General features: G+C 35.1%; 1 protein-coding gene across 1 annotated transcript in view; it reads right to left on the bottom strand.

The window, feature by feature from the left end:
- DIAPH3 (diaphanous related formin 3) overlaps window positions 1–16821 on the bottom strand; it is a 195772-nt gene that overhangs the window by 162059 nt on the left and 16892 nt on the right. Inside the window, exons 4-9 of the mRNA XM_063150337.1 lie at window positions 15200–15304; window positions 9818–9948; window positions 7696–7770; window positions 7462–7531; window positions 6932–7068; window positions 6380–6485 (exon numbers count right to left, since the gene is read on the bottom strand). Of these exons, the coding sequence (XP_063006407.1) occupies window positions 6380–6485; window positions 6932–7068; window positions 7462–7531; window positions 7696–7770; window positions 9818–9948; window positions 15200–15304 (624 nt within the window). The remainder of the gene's footprint in view (window positions 1–6379; window positions 6486–6931; window positions 7069–7461; window positions 7532–7695; window positions 7771–9817; window positions 9949–15199; window positions 15305–16821) is intronic.

A 16821-nucleotide genomic window follows, 5' to 3' on the forward strand; every position in this document is an offset into this window, starting at 1 on the left:
TGGCTCAAAAATTATGCCATATTAAATTCTGCTCAAGTAATGTTTCCTAATGTTTTTTCCCCTGCCTCATTGTAAGTCTGCCTTTGTATGTTTTTGTTGGCAAAGTGTTTAACAGACTTGGCAAGGCAATGAAAGCCTGTTCCTGTCCCTTCTCCATATTCTTTACAGTGAGGGCAATTAGATCATCACCTGATGAAGAAAAGTAAATAACCTCACGTATCAAAGAGGAATATACTTACAGTGTGTTTTCTTTCAAAAAGGTACTGGCATCCCATTAGTAGCACTCAGCTTTAAAAGAGCTCAGGTAAATAGGAATATAGCTAACAATACCACAACACAGACTGTTTTGCCTTATAGAAAGTATGTTTCCTGGAGAAAGATCCTCCTGATTTGGGGTTTCTTTGAAGTTATAAATAAGAAACAACCCTTGGTTATTCTTCTCTTCTTATAAAGCTGCTAAATAGATAACAATTTGAGCCTTTAACTCTCACAGTGGATTTTTCATCTTTGTAGTGCCTGTCAGAACAATTCTTATGATACTTCTCCTCCCTGAAATGTGTTATTGCCCTCATTTTATACAATTTGCTTCTGTATCTATGTCTACAGTATTTTAGAAACTTAGGGGAAAATAGGAGTTTGTTAACTTATCAATTATTTTCTTCAAATTCAAACAAAACCTCTGTATTACTCTTCATATTACTCTTCAAGCCTGTTGCCTGTTTCTGCACAAGTACTTTTTCCTGAGAGTTACTCTAATGTTTGTTACTGCCAAAGCATCACTCTACACAAGGTGAGAAAGAAGGGTGCTAAACCCAGCAAAGGAAACTACAAAAACCAAAAGATAAATACAAATAATATAATTCTCTTACATCCAGACGCTGACACTACAATAACCAAAATTTTGAAACCAGCTAAGGTGCCCAGTCCACTTTCCAAAAGTAGACTGAAAAAAATCTTCCAGGAATTGTCTCGATAGCAACCAACAGAGATTGCACAACCTGCTGCACAACCAAGAACTTTGAACAAAGAAAAAGCTCCTCATATTGAATATTTGTCTGTACTTCTCTACAGTCTTGTTCAGGACACATGGCCTTGTAGCCCACTTATTTTTGCTAGTAACAGGCTATAGGTTTTTTATTAAGCTAACACTACATGCTTCCAGACCTCTCAGGCTTCACCGAGACCTGGCTTGCCTGTCTGGAGCTCAGTTTTGGCTTATTTAGTTGCAACAGGATTTGTTGAGTAACAGAATCACTATCACCCCACTAGGTGTACATTTTTCTCAGCCTCGGACAAGTCTCTGGAATAAAGTTTACTGTTACATACATTTCTGTAATTAGTGGATAGAATAGGATGACCACAAATGAATTGCAGCGTAGAAATGTATAGGCATGGGATGGGGTGGAGAAGTGTTAGCACTACTGAGAGCAATTTTATTAGATCACTAGGACATCACTTAGACTAAAAATTAAGTCCTTGGCTTTGAATACCAGGTGTATTTTTTAGGCCCACAAACTGCACAAGTTACAATGTCACAACAGAAGAATTTGGACGTCACAAGTGGTTTAAAATGCAAGCAATCAAACCAGTTAAATTTACTGCAATAAACCCTTAAAGAATATATTGTCTTGTTATCTGAGTATGGGCTTTATTTTTAAAGCTTTTTGTATTTGTTTTGGTATGGGTCCACTTTATGAGTATTTGTCCTCCCCTTCAACAGCCAAGATGAAAATTTTTACTTCCTCTAATTTTGATCTTATTTAGTTGAAACAAGTTATATCATCTCCAATTCATCTCTCTAGAGTACAAAATCTTTCATTCAATTGCATTTTCTGGATTCAATTAGTTGTGCCATTCAAAACCAGTAATTCAGTGCACTGACAGCTGCCACCAACACCTGCTCTCCTGTTAACATCAGGGAGGCATTTCAATGATTGTAGACTTCACTACCACAGAGTCAGTACCGAAGTACAGTTACTACAAGGTTACATTTACATTTCAACTCCATGTTGTTTGATTATATACAATTTGGAATCTTTGTCATTGTTATGACAGCAGTTTAAAACACAGTATGTTTCCCTGCAAAACACTATGTGAATGGACTGTTAAGCAAGGAAACAGCATTTATCACAGATGATTTAAACTATGAGTGAGGAGTCAATCAGAGACTGAAAAAGTACTACTATGAAAATCCTGATCAAGAGCAAACTATAGCTTTATCTTTGAGATAGTAGGGCAATTTCAGTGAAAGGGTATCTACAGATGTAATTGTACCAAAAGAATATTATTTTGTTTAAATTTGCCAAATCAACACAATACAAGTGCACATGTGTTACTCAAACAGAGCCATGATACAATGATGAAAAGCAATAAATTTATCAGTAAGATGTACTGCTATTCTAGTATTTCTAGTCAAATTCGATCAAGTGGGAATTAAATTGCAGCTCAGAACAAGAATATACTTTAGCCTTCCTGGAACAAACAAGATAAAGATCCATTGGATAATATTAGCTAACTATTTATTTGTGTAGGAATACGAAGTAATAGTGAAAGTCCCAAACATAAGCCTACAAAAAGCAGAATGAGAAAAAGTTACACAAGAGGAAAGAAAAACAAGTCTAAGCAAGACACAATGCTTACACATCTAGATTTGAGTAAATTAGATCACAAACTCTTGTTTCCAAGTTTAAAAACTTTTTAAAGGACTAATGATAAAGGCAATAGCAGGAACCTGATGGTAAATCACAAACATTTAAATCATATTCCAAGTGAAACTAATTCAATACCTACGGGTTAGCATAAACTACTTGAGTCACACAAGACCACAATAATTTGAAATTAGTTTCTGCATTCTTGACATTTAGGCAAGGTAAGCTTTGTTCTGATTGACCCTGCTACAGAAGCAGTTATGGGAAGGACCTCATTAGCACAGAGCAACCAAGAATCATCAAGTTATTCAGCAAACCAAGATGTCACAGCCATCTCACATTCTTATAGTATTAAATGATAAAGATAAAATGGTATTCCCTGACAACTGAAAACACTGGGAGGATAAGGCTATTGATGAATACCTAGGATCTTTTACTTTCTTACAAAAAGGCTTCTCCTAGGATGAACCTGAACGTGCATGAACCTGCACATTTCCACAGGGATGAGGAGTATTCATTTTTCAGGAACTTATCTAGGAAAGGAAAAACTGCACCTTTGCTTCACCACTGTTCCTCTTCTCAGTCCTAACTGGAAAATTAGAAGGAGCTGGCATCTGCAACTAGATCTGCATGGAGGAATAGCACTCTCCTGTTAGTTAAACCACCTGCTTGAGAAGCAGTGGTCAAAGTTGATGATTATAGAGTATAAGCACTCATTTGATTCTCCTAGAAGAATGAGAAGTAGGCAACAAACAAGTTGTTGTTTTTATTTTCTTAACTTTCTTACATATCAAAATGGGTTGTGTCAGAAGAGCTGTATTTCCTGCCTCCATGACTTGAACAAGTGAAATATTAGACTTTTCAGTCGTCATCATAAATGCACAAGGTACAAGATTGCCCTATTCGCGTTTTAGGCTTAAGATGTTAAACGACATTTACTTTAACAAAACCAGAAACTTGATAATACTCCTGGCTGTAGTTATATTTTCAGAATAAGACTACTAATCTTGTCTTGAACCAAAATCAACTAAGTATGCCTTCCATAATTTTGGATTTTATGAAAGATAGAACATCTTTTATATTCAACAAATGCAAAAAATAGATAGACAGAGCTTCCACTAAAAATACAAAAATCACCCTACTGAGGCCTTTTATGTATTCCGTCTTCTAGTAACAGAAATGTTAAGTCAATTCAAAATTGAAAAGGTCAGTTGTTAGTGTCAAATTGAACTGCCACAAAGCAAGCATACATACATCAAGCAGACAATCAAGGCAAGTATGCCAAGTAACTGACAACTGTAAACTTCTGTCTCATTAAAACCCTGTCAAATTAACCACCAGGTCAATGTCATTGTTAGAAAAGTTTACAGCTGATTCACATGAGAAGGCTTGATTTTTCTGGCCTTAAAAAATAGAAATCTAGCAACCATTTATGAAGACTGAAAAAGTAAATATCAAAAAGCCTTTTAGCAGAAGGAACATACTTTAATGAAAGTTTAACTAAAAAAGATAAACAGAAAAGAACTTTTAATGAGTTTCCATGTCTACATAAGATATAGCAAACTAAATGGCAAAGCATTACCTATTTGCAGGAACTTGAGGCCAACACTCTCAGCAAAATCAAATGAATATATTTAGCATAAGTATTTTAGCAGAAGTATTGCAATAGTAACATTTAGAGTAAATTCTCATTTTTAACAATGCTTCTATCTTCTATATTAGAGGATAAAAAAATACCAGATGGAGGTATAGCCCAACTGAGATAGAAGGCAGAACTAGTAGAAACAAACTTTTTAATATCTGAATAGTAGTCCTAGAAAAATTAAAATTGCTGCTGCATAGATAATTCAGCTGAAGTTTTCTGCACTGAATTGGTTATCTCACAAGTGGTATCTTGCTCATGGAGCTGAGCACCTCTGCAAACAGTGGGTGCCCATCATGGGTAAAATGAGAGATACTAAGGATTAACTTAACTTGCCTGGTGGCTCAAATAGAGTAACAGCCTGCTTTAAGGGGAGTTTCAACTATATGCATTTTCAACTATAAAGAAAAGGAAGTTACAGATGTTAACTTTTTTCTCTATTAAATCTACAGTAGTTTTTTTTTTCCTTCATCAAATCTACACAGATGCAAATATACAGAAGCCCTGAAAATTCAGCACTACACTCAAAACAACATCCTCCTAATTTCAACTTGGTAGTCCTCAAATCCTTATATGCTCTAAAGGCTCTTGAATTCTCTTAACTTACATAAAACATCCTGGAATTGAAAAAAGAATTTTTTTGATCTAAAGTATTGAATCAATGAATCAAATAATGATGAATGAATCATTAATATTTACATTTAATATTTTTTAAAATCGAAATAGTTTAATTTTTTTTTATATCCCAGAGAAAATTTGATATCTCAGAATTTTTTTGAAACCCATAAAATTCATGGATAGCCCAGGGAAACTGTGGATGTCCATCCCTAGAAGTGTTCAAGATGAAACTGAACTAGGCCTTGAGCAACCTGGTCTGGTGAAAAGATTCCTCCTCAAGGTAGCTGGGTTGGAAGCACATGGCCTTTAAAGGGCCTTCCAACCCAAAACAGTCTATGATTAGAAGAGAGAAGTAGTAAGAAAGAAGGGACAATTTTTCAAAAGAGAATTCCATTGGTACTGGAAAAACGGAACTACAATCAATTCTCCACCTGCAAATATTCCTTTATGGTTAAATTTTCTGCGAGACAAATGAAACAAACAGCAACTCTTATTGTCAGACATGAACTATTTAATATAAAAGCTGAGTAATGCAAGCATTTCTTTCAAACTTTAATCTTTTACTATTTTTGTAATAGTAACAAAGAATTAATGTGAGAAATGCAAGCACAGAGAGCTACCAAGGCCTCAAACACACAAGCTCAGAGATAGAGATGGATACAGTGTTTGACCCAAGACCTTGGAGAAGGCTTGAAGCTTTAGAATAGAATAGTGAAATAGACATGAAATAAAAATCAAGATTTGTAGTTTAAGCTGAAATATGCTTTAAGCAAGTAAAAATATGTCTCATGTAAGCAAATAAATATGTTAAGCAAGATAGTAGAAGATTTTAAAGATTTAAATTTTGAACAGCTCTCAGTTCAACCTGATTACATGAATATCAATGAGTTCATATCTACACTCACAGACCAATGATTCATAATGATCATTCAAACAAAGTTAATACTTTGTGCCTTTCTGCAGTAAACTCTACATCCAACTGAGGCAAATTGAAAATAAGGTGCAAGTTTTCTTTCCTCAGACCTTCTGAGTGCAATTTTATGATATCATCAAGTGACCATGAGAGACAGACCTCCCAATAATTTAAAACATTAATTATAAAATGCAGTTGCCTAAAAACTTGCTTTTTTACTATAATCAATATTCAATTTCAACAAATATTTCCAGAAGTGATATGATCTTTTTGCATCCAAACATATGACTTATCCTTTATTTTAAATATATAGTCTTTTGGCTCGCAAAGCTAAGATCTCAGTGGAAAATCAACAAATTGACTTGCAACATCCCCATGCTTCCAGGCCAAACCTTCCCATACCACACCTTAAAAGACAAAATTATAAACAATATTCCAAAATTTGACCCCAACTTGAAACAGTATTCCTACTCCCTTTTATTGCAATGACTGGTTCAGTCCAGAAAACCATGTAGTTTTATTTTCACTTGTAAGAGTGATTAAAAAAAAATTACTTACTTGCAGCTGAACTGAGTTATCCTGAAGACCTTCTACAATAGGAGAGAATCTATCAACATTCCTCTCCTCTGCTGCTGCTGTTACAGCTTCCAATATTTTTTCAAGGCTGTGAGAAAAGAGAATAATTTCACTCAGGAGAGATATTTAAACTTGTTTATTTGCTATCTTAAAAGCCATGTTGCCAAATTATTCACCTGCCTCAATTTCTTGTAAACAAATTTAGGAGGTTTAAGCAATACTTGCTGCCTTTAGAGATTTTTGTAACTGAAGAATTACTTACTGGATTACAAGGGTTAAAAAAAGTGTGGTAAGAAATAGTAAGCAAAAGAATTTCAGCATAACTATTTCCATCTTACTAGTACATCCAGATGTGAAAAAGAAAACTCACTGATATGGCCATGATAAAAAAACACACAAAGGTATGCTGAAAACTGACTAATATAATACAGATACTACTTTCAAAACTAAATTGAAGATTTTATAATTTCATTCAGATATAATTTGTGATACTGTAAAGTTACCTTATATTGCTTGCTTAAATACAGTACTTACATGTTTTCCTCCCCAACAATGCACATTGCAGATAAGAGTTTAACTATATCCGTCATCATGTTAGTTTGCTTGGGATCAATTGCTTTGGCCAGCAACAAAAGGCTCCTCTCTTCTCCCAAAATTCGTTCCAACCCATACTAAACAACAGAAGAACATTTGTAAGGGAGGGAATCCAAATGACCATCAAGTATCTAATTAATGACATCAATAGTTCCCCTCAAATAAATATTTCAAATGACATTTCAGTCTGTGAACTAATCAAAACAAAACAAAAAATAAAAGAGAGAAAAAGTCCCAAATAGGTCCCTTATTCTGTAAGAAGGGCATATAACAGCACCAAAAGTTTGCATTAGTTTCTTGCAATATTTCTGCAGAGAGAAAGTGGCAGACTTCTGGCAGACAGAAAGAACTTCAAACCACAACTGACCAACCCACCACTTCACCAAACTGCATATGGACTTATACTCATCAGGTACTTTATCTAATTGAACTGTAGTAATTTTGTTTCTAGAATAAATAAAATCCCATACCTTATTATTCATGAAGGCTTTCAAACACTGTATAACTTTATGCTGACTCCTTTTCACAAGTCTGTCCTGACTGAATAAATCAAAATTTTAGTGTAAATAAATGCTCTTTAAATATTAAGAAAAGCTAACTTTACATTAAGATAATTCTATATATAATTAGATATTATATATAATTTATATTATATTTATATTATATTTATATTTAGAAAAGCTAATTTTATACTAAATACTTACTTTTTTGTCTCAACCAATCGTTCTAAAATATCCAGCAGCAGTCCCAGACCTTCTTGGCCAAAGTTTACAACCCAGCTAGGAGGGAGAAAAAAGACATTTTAAAAAATTGACATTTTGAAGACTAATCAGAGTGAAAGAAAATTGTCACCATAAATAAAAGCACGCATAACTGGGTAGTGTTAAACACAAAATATCTCCAAGAGATAAATATCGCCAACACAATAAAAAATTAAAATTTCAGCTACTACCAAAGGCATCTTTTAATGAGGTTAAACCTTTGGCCAGTTGTTTCTTCATATGACAGATGCCTCATGGTCCTGTTTACTATTGCTCAAAACCCCTTGATATCAAATACAAGTAATGCCACACTGACAGCAGCACTAACAATTACAGGAAGAGAAAATCAGATATTTCTATATTTTTTCTTCTAAAAGTAAATACATTATGAAAATAGATTCTGTCTTTCTTGGATGGGTGTTTTATTCTGAAACAGATTAGGCAAATAACTGGAAACTGTTTTTGTCAGATCTGGCCCATATCTGTCCTAAAGAGAATCCGACAAGATTCACTTATTGGAACATTTTGTATTAGCAGAATTATGAGCAGCCACTTTGCTGCACATCCAACAGCTGGGGATGACAGACTAATGTACTGATGCATTCTTACTGCCTTTACCTCTGCTTCCACAAGAGAACAAAAACTACTTACACTACCCAAAGAAAACACTCAGCTTTTTGTCATTCTGACAAAATACTAAGTTATCAGTGCCTCTATTTTCAATGTATTTATCAAAAACGTCCTCCTAATGAAATTCAGCCTGTTGTAACTATTACACAAAAGGGGAAGAAATAGTTGCAGATAACTAGCTATCTGTAATAATATGTACAGCTAGATCACTTGAACCACTTTTAATGAACTGTGATAGCAGCTATGAGGTAAAAACACCTAAATTATTTACCTGAATATTACTGACCAAGATTGTCCTTTTAGAAGCTTACTTTTTATAGTGATGGGAAAAAAATGCAGCTTTTTGCAGTAAACCATGGATTTCAATATTTGTTTCTAAGTACCAGAGATCAAACAAATCAGTAACGCTTGATTTAGATTTTCTCTGTGAACTAAAAATAAAATTTACAAAAAAGACTAATTGAAAACCCTTTGTCAGAATAACTCAGGCTACTGCAAAGCAAGTTTCCTTCCTCATAAACCATTATATATTGTAAATAAGACAACTCAATTCAGAAACAAAATAATAGAAAGAAAGCAGCAAATACCCATAGAGAAGACCCATATCAGCGACTCTGCCAAGTCAGACACAGAGAAAAGAAAGTTGTGCAATCCTTTTCTAATCATGTCCCAACATTTCATTTGCATTATTTTAAACTACAACCCAAATAGTTTCCCCCAAATCATGTGTACAACCACATGATTAAAAGGTCTTAAAAGGTAACCCTAAACAAAAGGATTTAAATAGAATAGAATAGGAAAACATATAATTTAATGAAATAAAATCAGCATTCAGAAATCAAGCTGCATGAAACAAATCAAAATTAAGTCTAATCAATGGTTACTGAAGAGTTAAACCTTCCTTCAATAAAGCAGGTAAACAAAGGTTGTGCTTTCTTCTGAATAGATAAACCCTACAGGTACAGAAAAAAATACCAGAAGGAAGGAAGGATGAAAGCCTAAAGTACACTGGACAGAAGCAGCAGGACACATTTAGAAATATATATGTTTGCTGGTGAACAAACTTACACCAAGGTGCCTAACTCCCATTATTGATTACCCTGACAAAAATAAGTTACAAGATCAAAGACTTAGAAAATATTTCAAAAATTAAAATGAAAAACAACTGACTACTTAGCACTAGAAAACAAAGGGAATTGCTTCTGCACCACATTTAATTTACCTTCTCTTAGTATTACCTTGTATAGATCAGCCAACTCTATTAAAAATAACAGACCTACAGAGGATACATAATCAATGAAACAGAAAGAAGTTAAAATCACTCACTAATGCACACATACTCATTAACCAGAAAACCTTCTACATATCCATTAATTTTAATCCATTAAGAAATTAGAATATGATTAATCTCTTCAACATGTGCTAATGATGTTACCTGACAGGATTACTGGTCAAGGACACACGGAGAGATTCTAAGCAAGTGACTAGTCTTTCATCCGTTGACCCAGATTTTAAATCCTGAATAAATTCTTGGGGAGAAATCTTCCTACTGTTCTTGAGACTTCCCTGAAACACAGAAAATACACTTTATTTGATGCATATAGAACTTAAACAGATTATTAATGGCTAAGTTTCAGTTCTGTTCCTTGAATAATATATAATGTAGACCTGCAAACCTGTAACTGATGCCTATCTACTATTTGACAAACGCTGACTAAATTTGGTCATTTTATGAATAAATTCATTACCAGCAGACAAAGACAACAGGCATGAAATGTGCAAATTTATCACACATGCTCAGTGAAATAAAGTTTTTGTATTGAATGGATTCTGTTTATGCATTGCAAAGATCTTAATAAGTCAATAGTCAACAGAAGAAAAGACCAATTATGAGGTCCTCTGAAGAGATCACAGGGCACATGTCCAGAAGGGTAACTGCACTCACATAAGCATACAGAGCAAAAAAGCAGCATACCATATATTTTCTACAGAACATATCTAAATACAAAAAAGCAGGCATACAATGGTGCATAAAACTTAGATTTGACTTAATTCATTGCAAGACTCCTTTTTTTGAAAATAGAAGTACAATTGTCATGTTGCACAAAGAGTCTTACTAAATACCTCTTGATTAACTAGTGGCTTAGGTCAGTAATTGAAGAGAATTAGACTTGCAGTGCAATAATAACTTGAAATTATTCAATGTAAATGGTAAGGTAGTCTCATTATATTATTATAGCTAGTTTCATACAGGTGGTGTTTTCTCCCTTTGTTAGATCCTCAGGAAATAGTGAGAAGTAATCTTTTTTTCTATGAAGTAGATGATCAAATAGTTTCTAGCAAAGAAATGAAGTTAAAATCTGGGAAGTGTATACAGACAGACCAGGCTGCTGAGCTGCCATCGAGAGGAACATCAACAGACAGGTAAAATGGGAAGAGGAATTTCAGGAAGTTCCACAACAGAAAACTGTAAATCTTGAACCTGAGGAGGAATAAACCCATGCAGCAACATGTGCTGAAGCTACCAGCTGGAATGTAGGCTTGTAGGAAAATAGGGGTTGTGATGAATGACAAGCTGAGCACAGGTGAGTGCATCACCAGCTGGTTGAGGGAGATGACCCTTCCCCTCAGCTCAGCAGTGGTGAGGCATCTGGAGAATTCTGTCCAGTTGCTGACTCCCCAGCATGACAGACATGGACATATTGGAATGAATCCAGAAAGGGCTGTGGGCACAATTACAAGAGAATCTGTAGTACATGGAGAGGCTGGCAGAACTGAGATTGTTTAGCCCCAAGAAGAGAAGGCTCAGGGGAACCCTATTAGTGAAAGGACAAGAAGAACAAATTGAAATACAGGAAATTGGTTAAACATAGGACAACCACAGACTTTCCCCCTCCTCCCTCTGTTTCCTTAAGCACCAGGCTGGTGAAGCACTGGAAGAGGTTGCTCAGGTACACTGTGTAGTCAGTCTCCCCTATCAAAGATATTAAAATTAGAATAGATAAGAAGTTGGATGCAACTGTCTCCAAGGTCTCTTCCAGTCTAATTCTAAACACCTGCTGCCAGCAATCCTCCCAAAAATATAGCATCTCATGTTATATTTTGAAACACCATGTGTAATACATGGAATGTCATTCCAAACATGCTTCTGAATTGATAGATATCCCTACTTGCTTAAGTATGAGGGTAACTTCCAATAACTATGCTCCACAAAAAAAAGTCGATGAGATGTACAGCAAAGGTTGAGGTGAGAATCTGGAAGACAGATCTAGGAAACCCAGAGAAGATTTTTAAAAATCAGGAACAAAAAATGTTCCCGCAAACAAAATGAAACTCAGTAGTTTCACTGACTTCAGTTTTCTTTCATGGCTCTTTCCAGCTGGACTCTGCATAGATAAGATAACAGACTGACTAGAGACAAAATGACCAAATTCCCAGCAGACAAAGTATTTAACTAAATGTTACAAGAGAGTTGGAAATTTCAAGACGTGTCAGAAATTCTGCTGGCAGCTCCTGATGTGCATACACTACTTGATAAGCACTACTTGTATGCCTAAGCATAAGGATTAATATCCTGTGTGGAGAATCTGTCATTTCCAGTGACTTCTCCCAGCAGTTCCTGCTGTAAAATTGACAAAACTGATGTAACCAAAATACTTGTAAGTTGTCAGTAAAATTTCTTTCTTTTGATGCACAGTCATATAGGACAGTCATATGGGTAGGACATACAGTTAAGATGGTTAAAAGATATTTGGAAGGAATTTAATATAATCAATAGCAAATGTGTGCAGTACAAAGGTCACATGGGACAGGAGCCCAGTCAGACTAGAAGAAAGCACTAGAATGACATTTCAGAAAGCCTCATGTGACCCATCTGAAAACAGTGCCACACGCAGTGGAGACTCACATCAACATCCAGAGAGTAACCAGTCATCCCATTTCAGACTCAGTTCCCCACTGGAACATCACCCTATGCAAAAGAACCAGTAAACATGTCTGTACAACAAACTACCACAGTGCTAAGTACCACTTATTCGTATTATGCCAAAGTTCTGCAACATAATAAGAATATGATACATCTGCAGTGCTTAAATAAAATGAGAGCTGCATTTGGTGTCAATTGTGAAACAGATTATATTAGCTGTATTTCAGCATGAGAAAAGCTGCTTAAGTTCAAAATGTTCAAGTTTACTGAGAAACAGGAAATATCTTGAGGCATCAGTGCCTCTAGAAACTTAATTGCTCAACTGAAGAACAACTGGTCTGTGAGCAGATGCAGCATGAAGTCAGCATTAATTAATCTAGTTAAAACATCACAAGGGCACAATGCGAACAACAAAAACAAAATACTAAGAAGAAAATTCACTTTAAAAACCCAGTTTGTATGTTTTGAACATATAAAACAGCAAAAACGATGGCTGAGTAACATGAGAGCAATGCATTTTATTTCCCCTTGAGTATTAACTCCATAACATGAAATTTAATTTTCAAAACTTTTCTTTTCTTTTCTGCAGGTATTACTATGCAAAGAGGTGTGCTTTGTGATTATTGGAAAGGAGCTGTGCACTTCTGAGAAACAGAAACCCTGACACTGAAGTCAATAATAAAGCTTTGATTACAGTAGAGCCCACTTTGATCACCAGAGGCTGTTTCATTTTCATGGATTCATTAGAGGTGCTGTCTCTGTTCTTCATTTTAATAGCTCTTCAAATGATAATTGCCTTAAATGAAACATGATCAGTACTCTCCATAATATTTGTGAATGAGGATATCTTTCCGAAGGCGAAATATCTTAGTACCCATCTCCTTAAAGTTCAAGAAGTATGAAAAGAAGTATGAACTACCAAAAGAAGTTACTGCATTATCACTCATAGAAGGAGAGGCCCAAGGTGGGATTAGTTGCACACAATAGTCAGGAGCTACGTGGCATTTCACCTGTTCCAAAAAAGTATGACACTTCCACAAAGTCAAGGTACACCAGAAGTTAACCAAGTGCTCTTGGGGTGCAGTGCACTATTCTCTCTAATCTCAGAAGGCACTCAGTCCAACTAACTCAAGGAAAGAAAGAGCATGCTTAGAACAAAGAGTTTTCAACTGCATGGGGAAGAAATTTCCCATCCCAATAGCTCCAGCACTAATCTGAAATCATCTGCAGCACAACTGGACTGAAGTACTGAATCTGTGCCTCACTGAAACAGCTTCTTCCAGTACACAATAGGTGAATGTCACTTCCAGTAAAGACACAACAGCAGAAAAAGAGTTCAGGAAAGACAAGTTTGCCTGCACAGATTGCTCTTTAGTCATCTCCCACCACGGAGAGAGGAATACATGGTCTAGCAGCAGAGGAAGAAAAGAGAAGGGAATAGAAAAAAGAAAATGCTGTTGTGAGCCTTAGGAAAACACACAAGACAACAGTGTGTGATAACAAATCATTGTCCTGGGGGAGGAAACAGACCTGTCCTCTTCCAGAAAGCACCTTATACAGCTCCTCTGGGCATAGTGCAAGAAGCTCCATTGCCAAAACACAAGTGTGACAACATCCAAAGGAAAAAGGAAAATTGTGAATGGCACTCAGAAAGAAGGACCAATGAGACATACTCTGTGGCCAAGAAGCAAAGACCTGAAAATCTTTGTCTTGACAAGAGAGTCTTAACATCACCACCATCAGCATGCTATGATTTAAGCAACAGATGTGAATGCAGCAACTCGGCACAGCCAGTCATGTTCTATTACAACATTACTTTTTAGATCAAAAAACTGAGGTCTTAAAATACACATAGAGGCCAGGGGTGCCCATGATATATAAACCCTTACATACTATTTTGGGTAGATAAATTTCAAGAATGTTGTAATATCTACTAGTCTGAAGTTTCTTGATTTCCCATGCAATATCTCTAAAAAAAGAAAAACAAGCTAGACCTAATCTTCTGGTATTAAGGACCTGTTAAGCTATAGACAAGACCAGTAGCTTTGATAAACTCATCTTAAAAAATGTAATCTTCAGGCAGTTAGGTCCTGCACTAGGCATACCTACCTTACTAAAAGTGCTAAAGCGTAACACCAATAATATACATCATGTGAAGTAGACAGTAAGATACATATCTGACTTAAATGACTATATTTAATGTTTTAGTTTCTCAGTACTTAGTTATAATTACATCCAGATTATTTTTACTGATATCTCTAGTTACATACAGCAGTGAGAGCTGAAGATTCAAACACATGAATTCTAAAACAATCAGAATATCTGAGGACAGGATAAGCTATGCAGCATTTAGCACAGGAGTCAGTTCTCACTCTGCAGAAACCAAGCCGCCTTCTTATGCCAAGTGAATCCTTAATTTGGCCGTTATATACAACTCCTTGCACTACTTCAGAGCAACCAATCATTATAGGTAAAAAATGGACAATAATTGATTTTGTGCACAACACTTTCATTATCAGCTATTACATAACATCAAACATGAACTTTGTTTTAAGTCAGGCATGAAAAAGGCTCATCAGCTGAGGAATTATTTTTAAACAATGCTAGAAAAGAAAAAGGTTCACACCAAACTTTTGCAAGAAGCTTTTGTAGAATCTTTCCATCTCTACTCTTAGCCATATCTTTACCAAAAAGAAATGCTGGTTTCTGTATAGAAGACACATTCTAAGTACAAGTGACTATCTGCCACTGTAACTTGTAAAACAGCAAGACAGACACAAACATTTTCAAAGAGCACTATGAGAAACAGAAGTTAGTCAAAGGAATGTAACATGCATGCATCTATTTTTCTGACCAACAGGAAATAATGTAAGATTTTAGTCATTTACTTACAGACTTGGAAGCACTGCTAATATATTGCATCACCATTTCTTTTTTGGTATGAAAATCTTTTTCTCTCAATGGCATCTTCTTGTCTTCATTTAAATTCATATCCTCCTAGAATGGGATAGGAAAAAAAAGAAAAAACAGTCTTAAATACCATACATCAACAGAATTACTTTAAGGTAAGAGACTGACTTAAATAAATAAAGACACAAAAATACAAACTCATACAAGTGAAAGCTGTTATACAAACAACTTTTCATAAGATGTTAATCAAAACCATAAAAATCCTTATCCATATCCCTCTGAACTCAGACTGAAAAAACCAAAACCAGTCAACTATACTAGGATTAACAAGTGCATCACAACCATTTTTAGTACACTCTTTTCTTAGGAAAGACCCACAGTTTCACACATGTATGCACCAAACTACAAAAGAGCATTATTTAATACTTCCCAAAACATTTATAAATGGACTCAAACCAGTACTTTACATATTTTTAATTTTTAATTTATTCCGTAATTCTCTTCCTCTGTTTCCAAATGGTTCATCTTGGCAGCAGAATGTGGTTTGCACTGAAACAAGTTCACGAATTAATAAACACCTTTGCAATAAGCAAGGCCAAATTCTTAAGGATTAAATCAAAACATTCAACCAGTATCAAAACCCCATCATAATTCATTTACCCCAATATAAATCCAGAGGTCAAAAAGAGCAGAGTGGCCTACACTGAAAACCACACAAATGACACTGAATGTCACTAGCATCTATGACACAGGGAGTTCTACTGCTCCAGCCTACACATGCTCTGATCACTGCAATCTTTTGCACATCTGTGAGAAATGGCATTTCTCATCATGGTATAAGTTAATAAATAAAAGGGAAAAGAGAAAAAAAATTAAAATAAAAGTTAGCAGGAACAATTATCAATTTTGGCATACACATATAAAGCACACATAGCATGTGATTTACTATGTGATTGCTCAAGCTCAGCAAGAATTACTGCAGTTATTTTCAGCTGAGACTCATGAGGTGAATCCTCATCAGCTTTGGCAGGAGCAATGCTACAAAATCAGTGAGTAACCATCTTGATATCAAAGTTATTTCACCTAGTCAGAAATCAAAGATAAACAGTACAGACAATCCTTAGAATCTGTACTACACCAAAACTCAAGTTTCTTTGTCCTTCAATAGCTTTCACGCTGAGTAGAAGAGAATGAAGCACAGTTCCTAGAAACATTTACACTTTTGCATAAATCCAAGCTTTGAGAAGATATTGCAGAAAATGCTTGACCCCTATCCTGGTTTCAGCTGGGACAGGATTAATTTTGAACTTAACTTAAACTAAAAAAAAACCCTTTTCATGTTATCATGTAGCTATTGCAAAGTTCATTCTTCTATTTAAAATAGTTTCTTTCAGACTTGCTCTTTCATGTTTTCTGAAAAGTAGTTTCTAAACTTAAATAAAAGTATCTAACTTCTAAACACAAAAAGAAGCCCCAAGAATTAAGAAAACTGTCAACATAAACTGTATTCCATAAGTCTAGGTATAACAGCAAGTTAATTTATGAGAAATATTCTGTCTGTGTGTGCAGTAAAAAGTAATTTCTTTGTTCTTGTTTTTAACAAA

This window comes from Melospiza melodia, chromosome 2 (assembly GCF_035770615.1).
Source record: "Melospiza melodia melodia isolate bMelMel2 chromosome 2, bMelMel2.pri, whole genome shotgun sequence".
NCBI lineage: Eukaryota > Metazoa > Chordata > Aves > Passeriformes > Passerellidae > Melospiza > Melospiza melodia.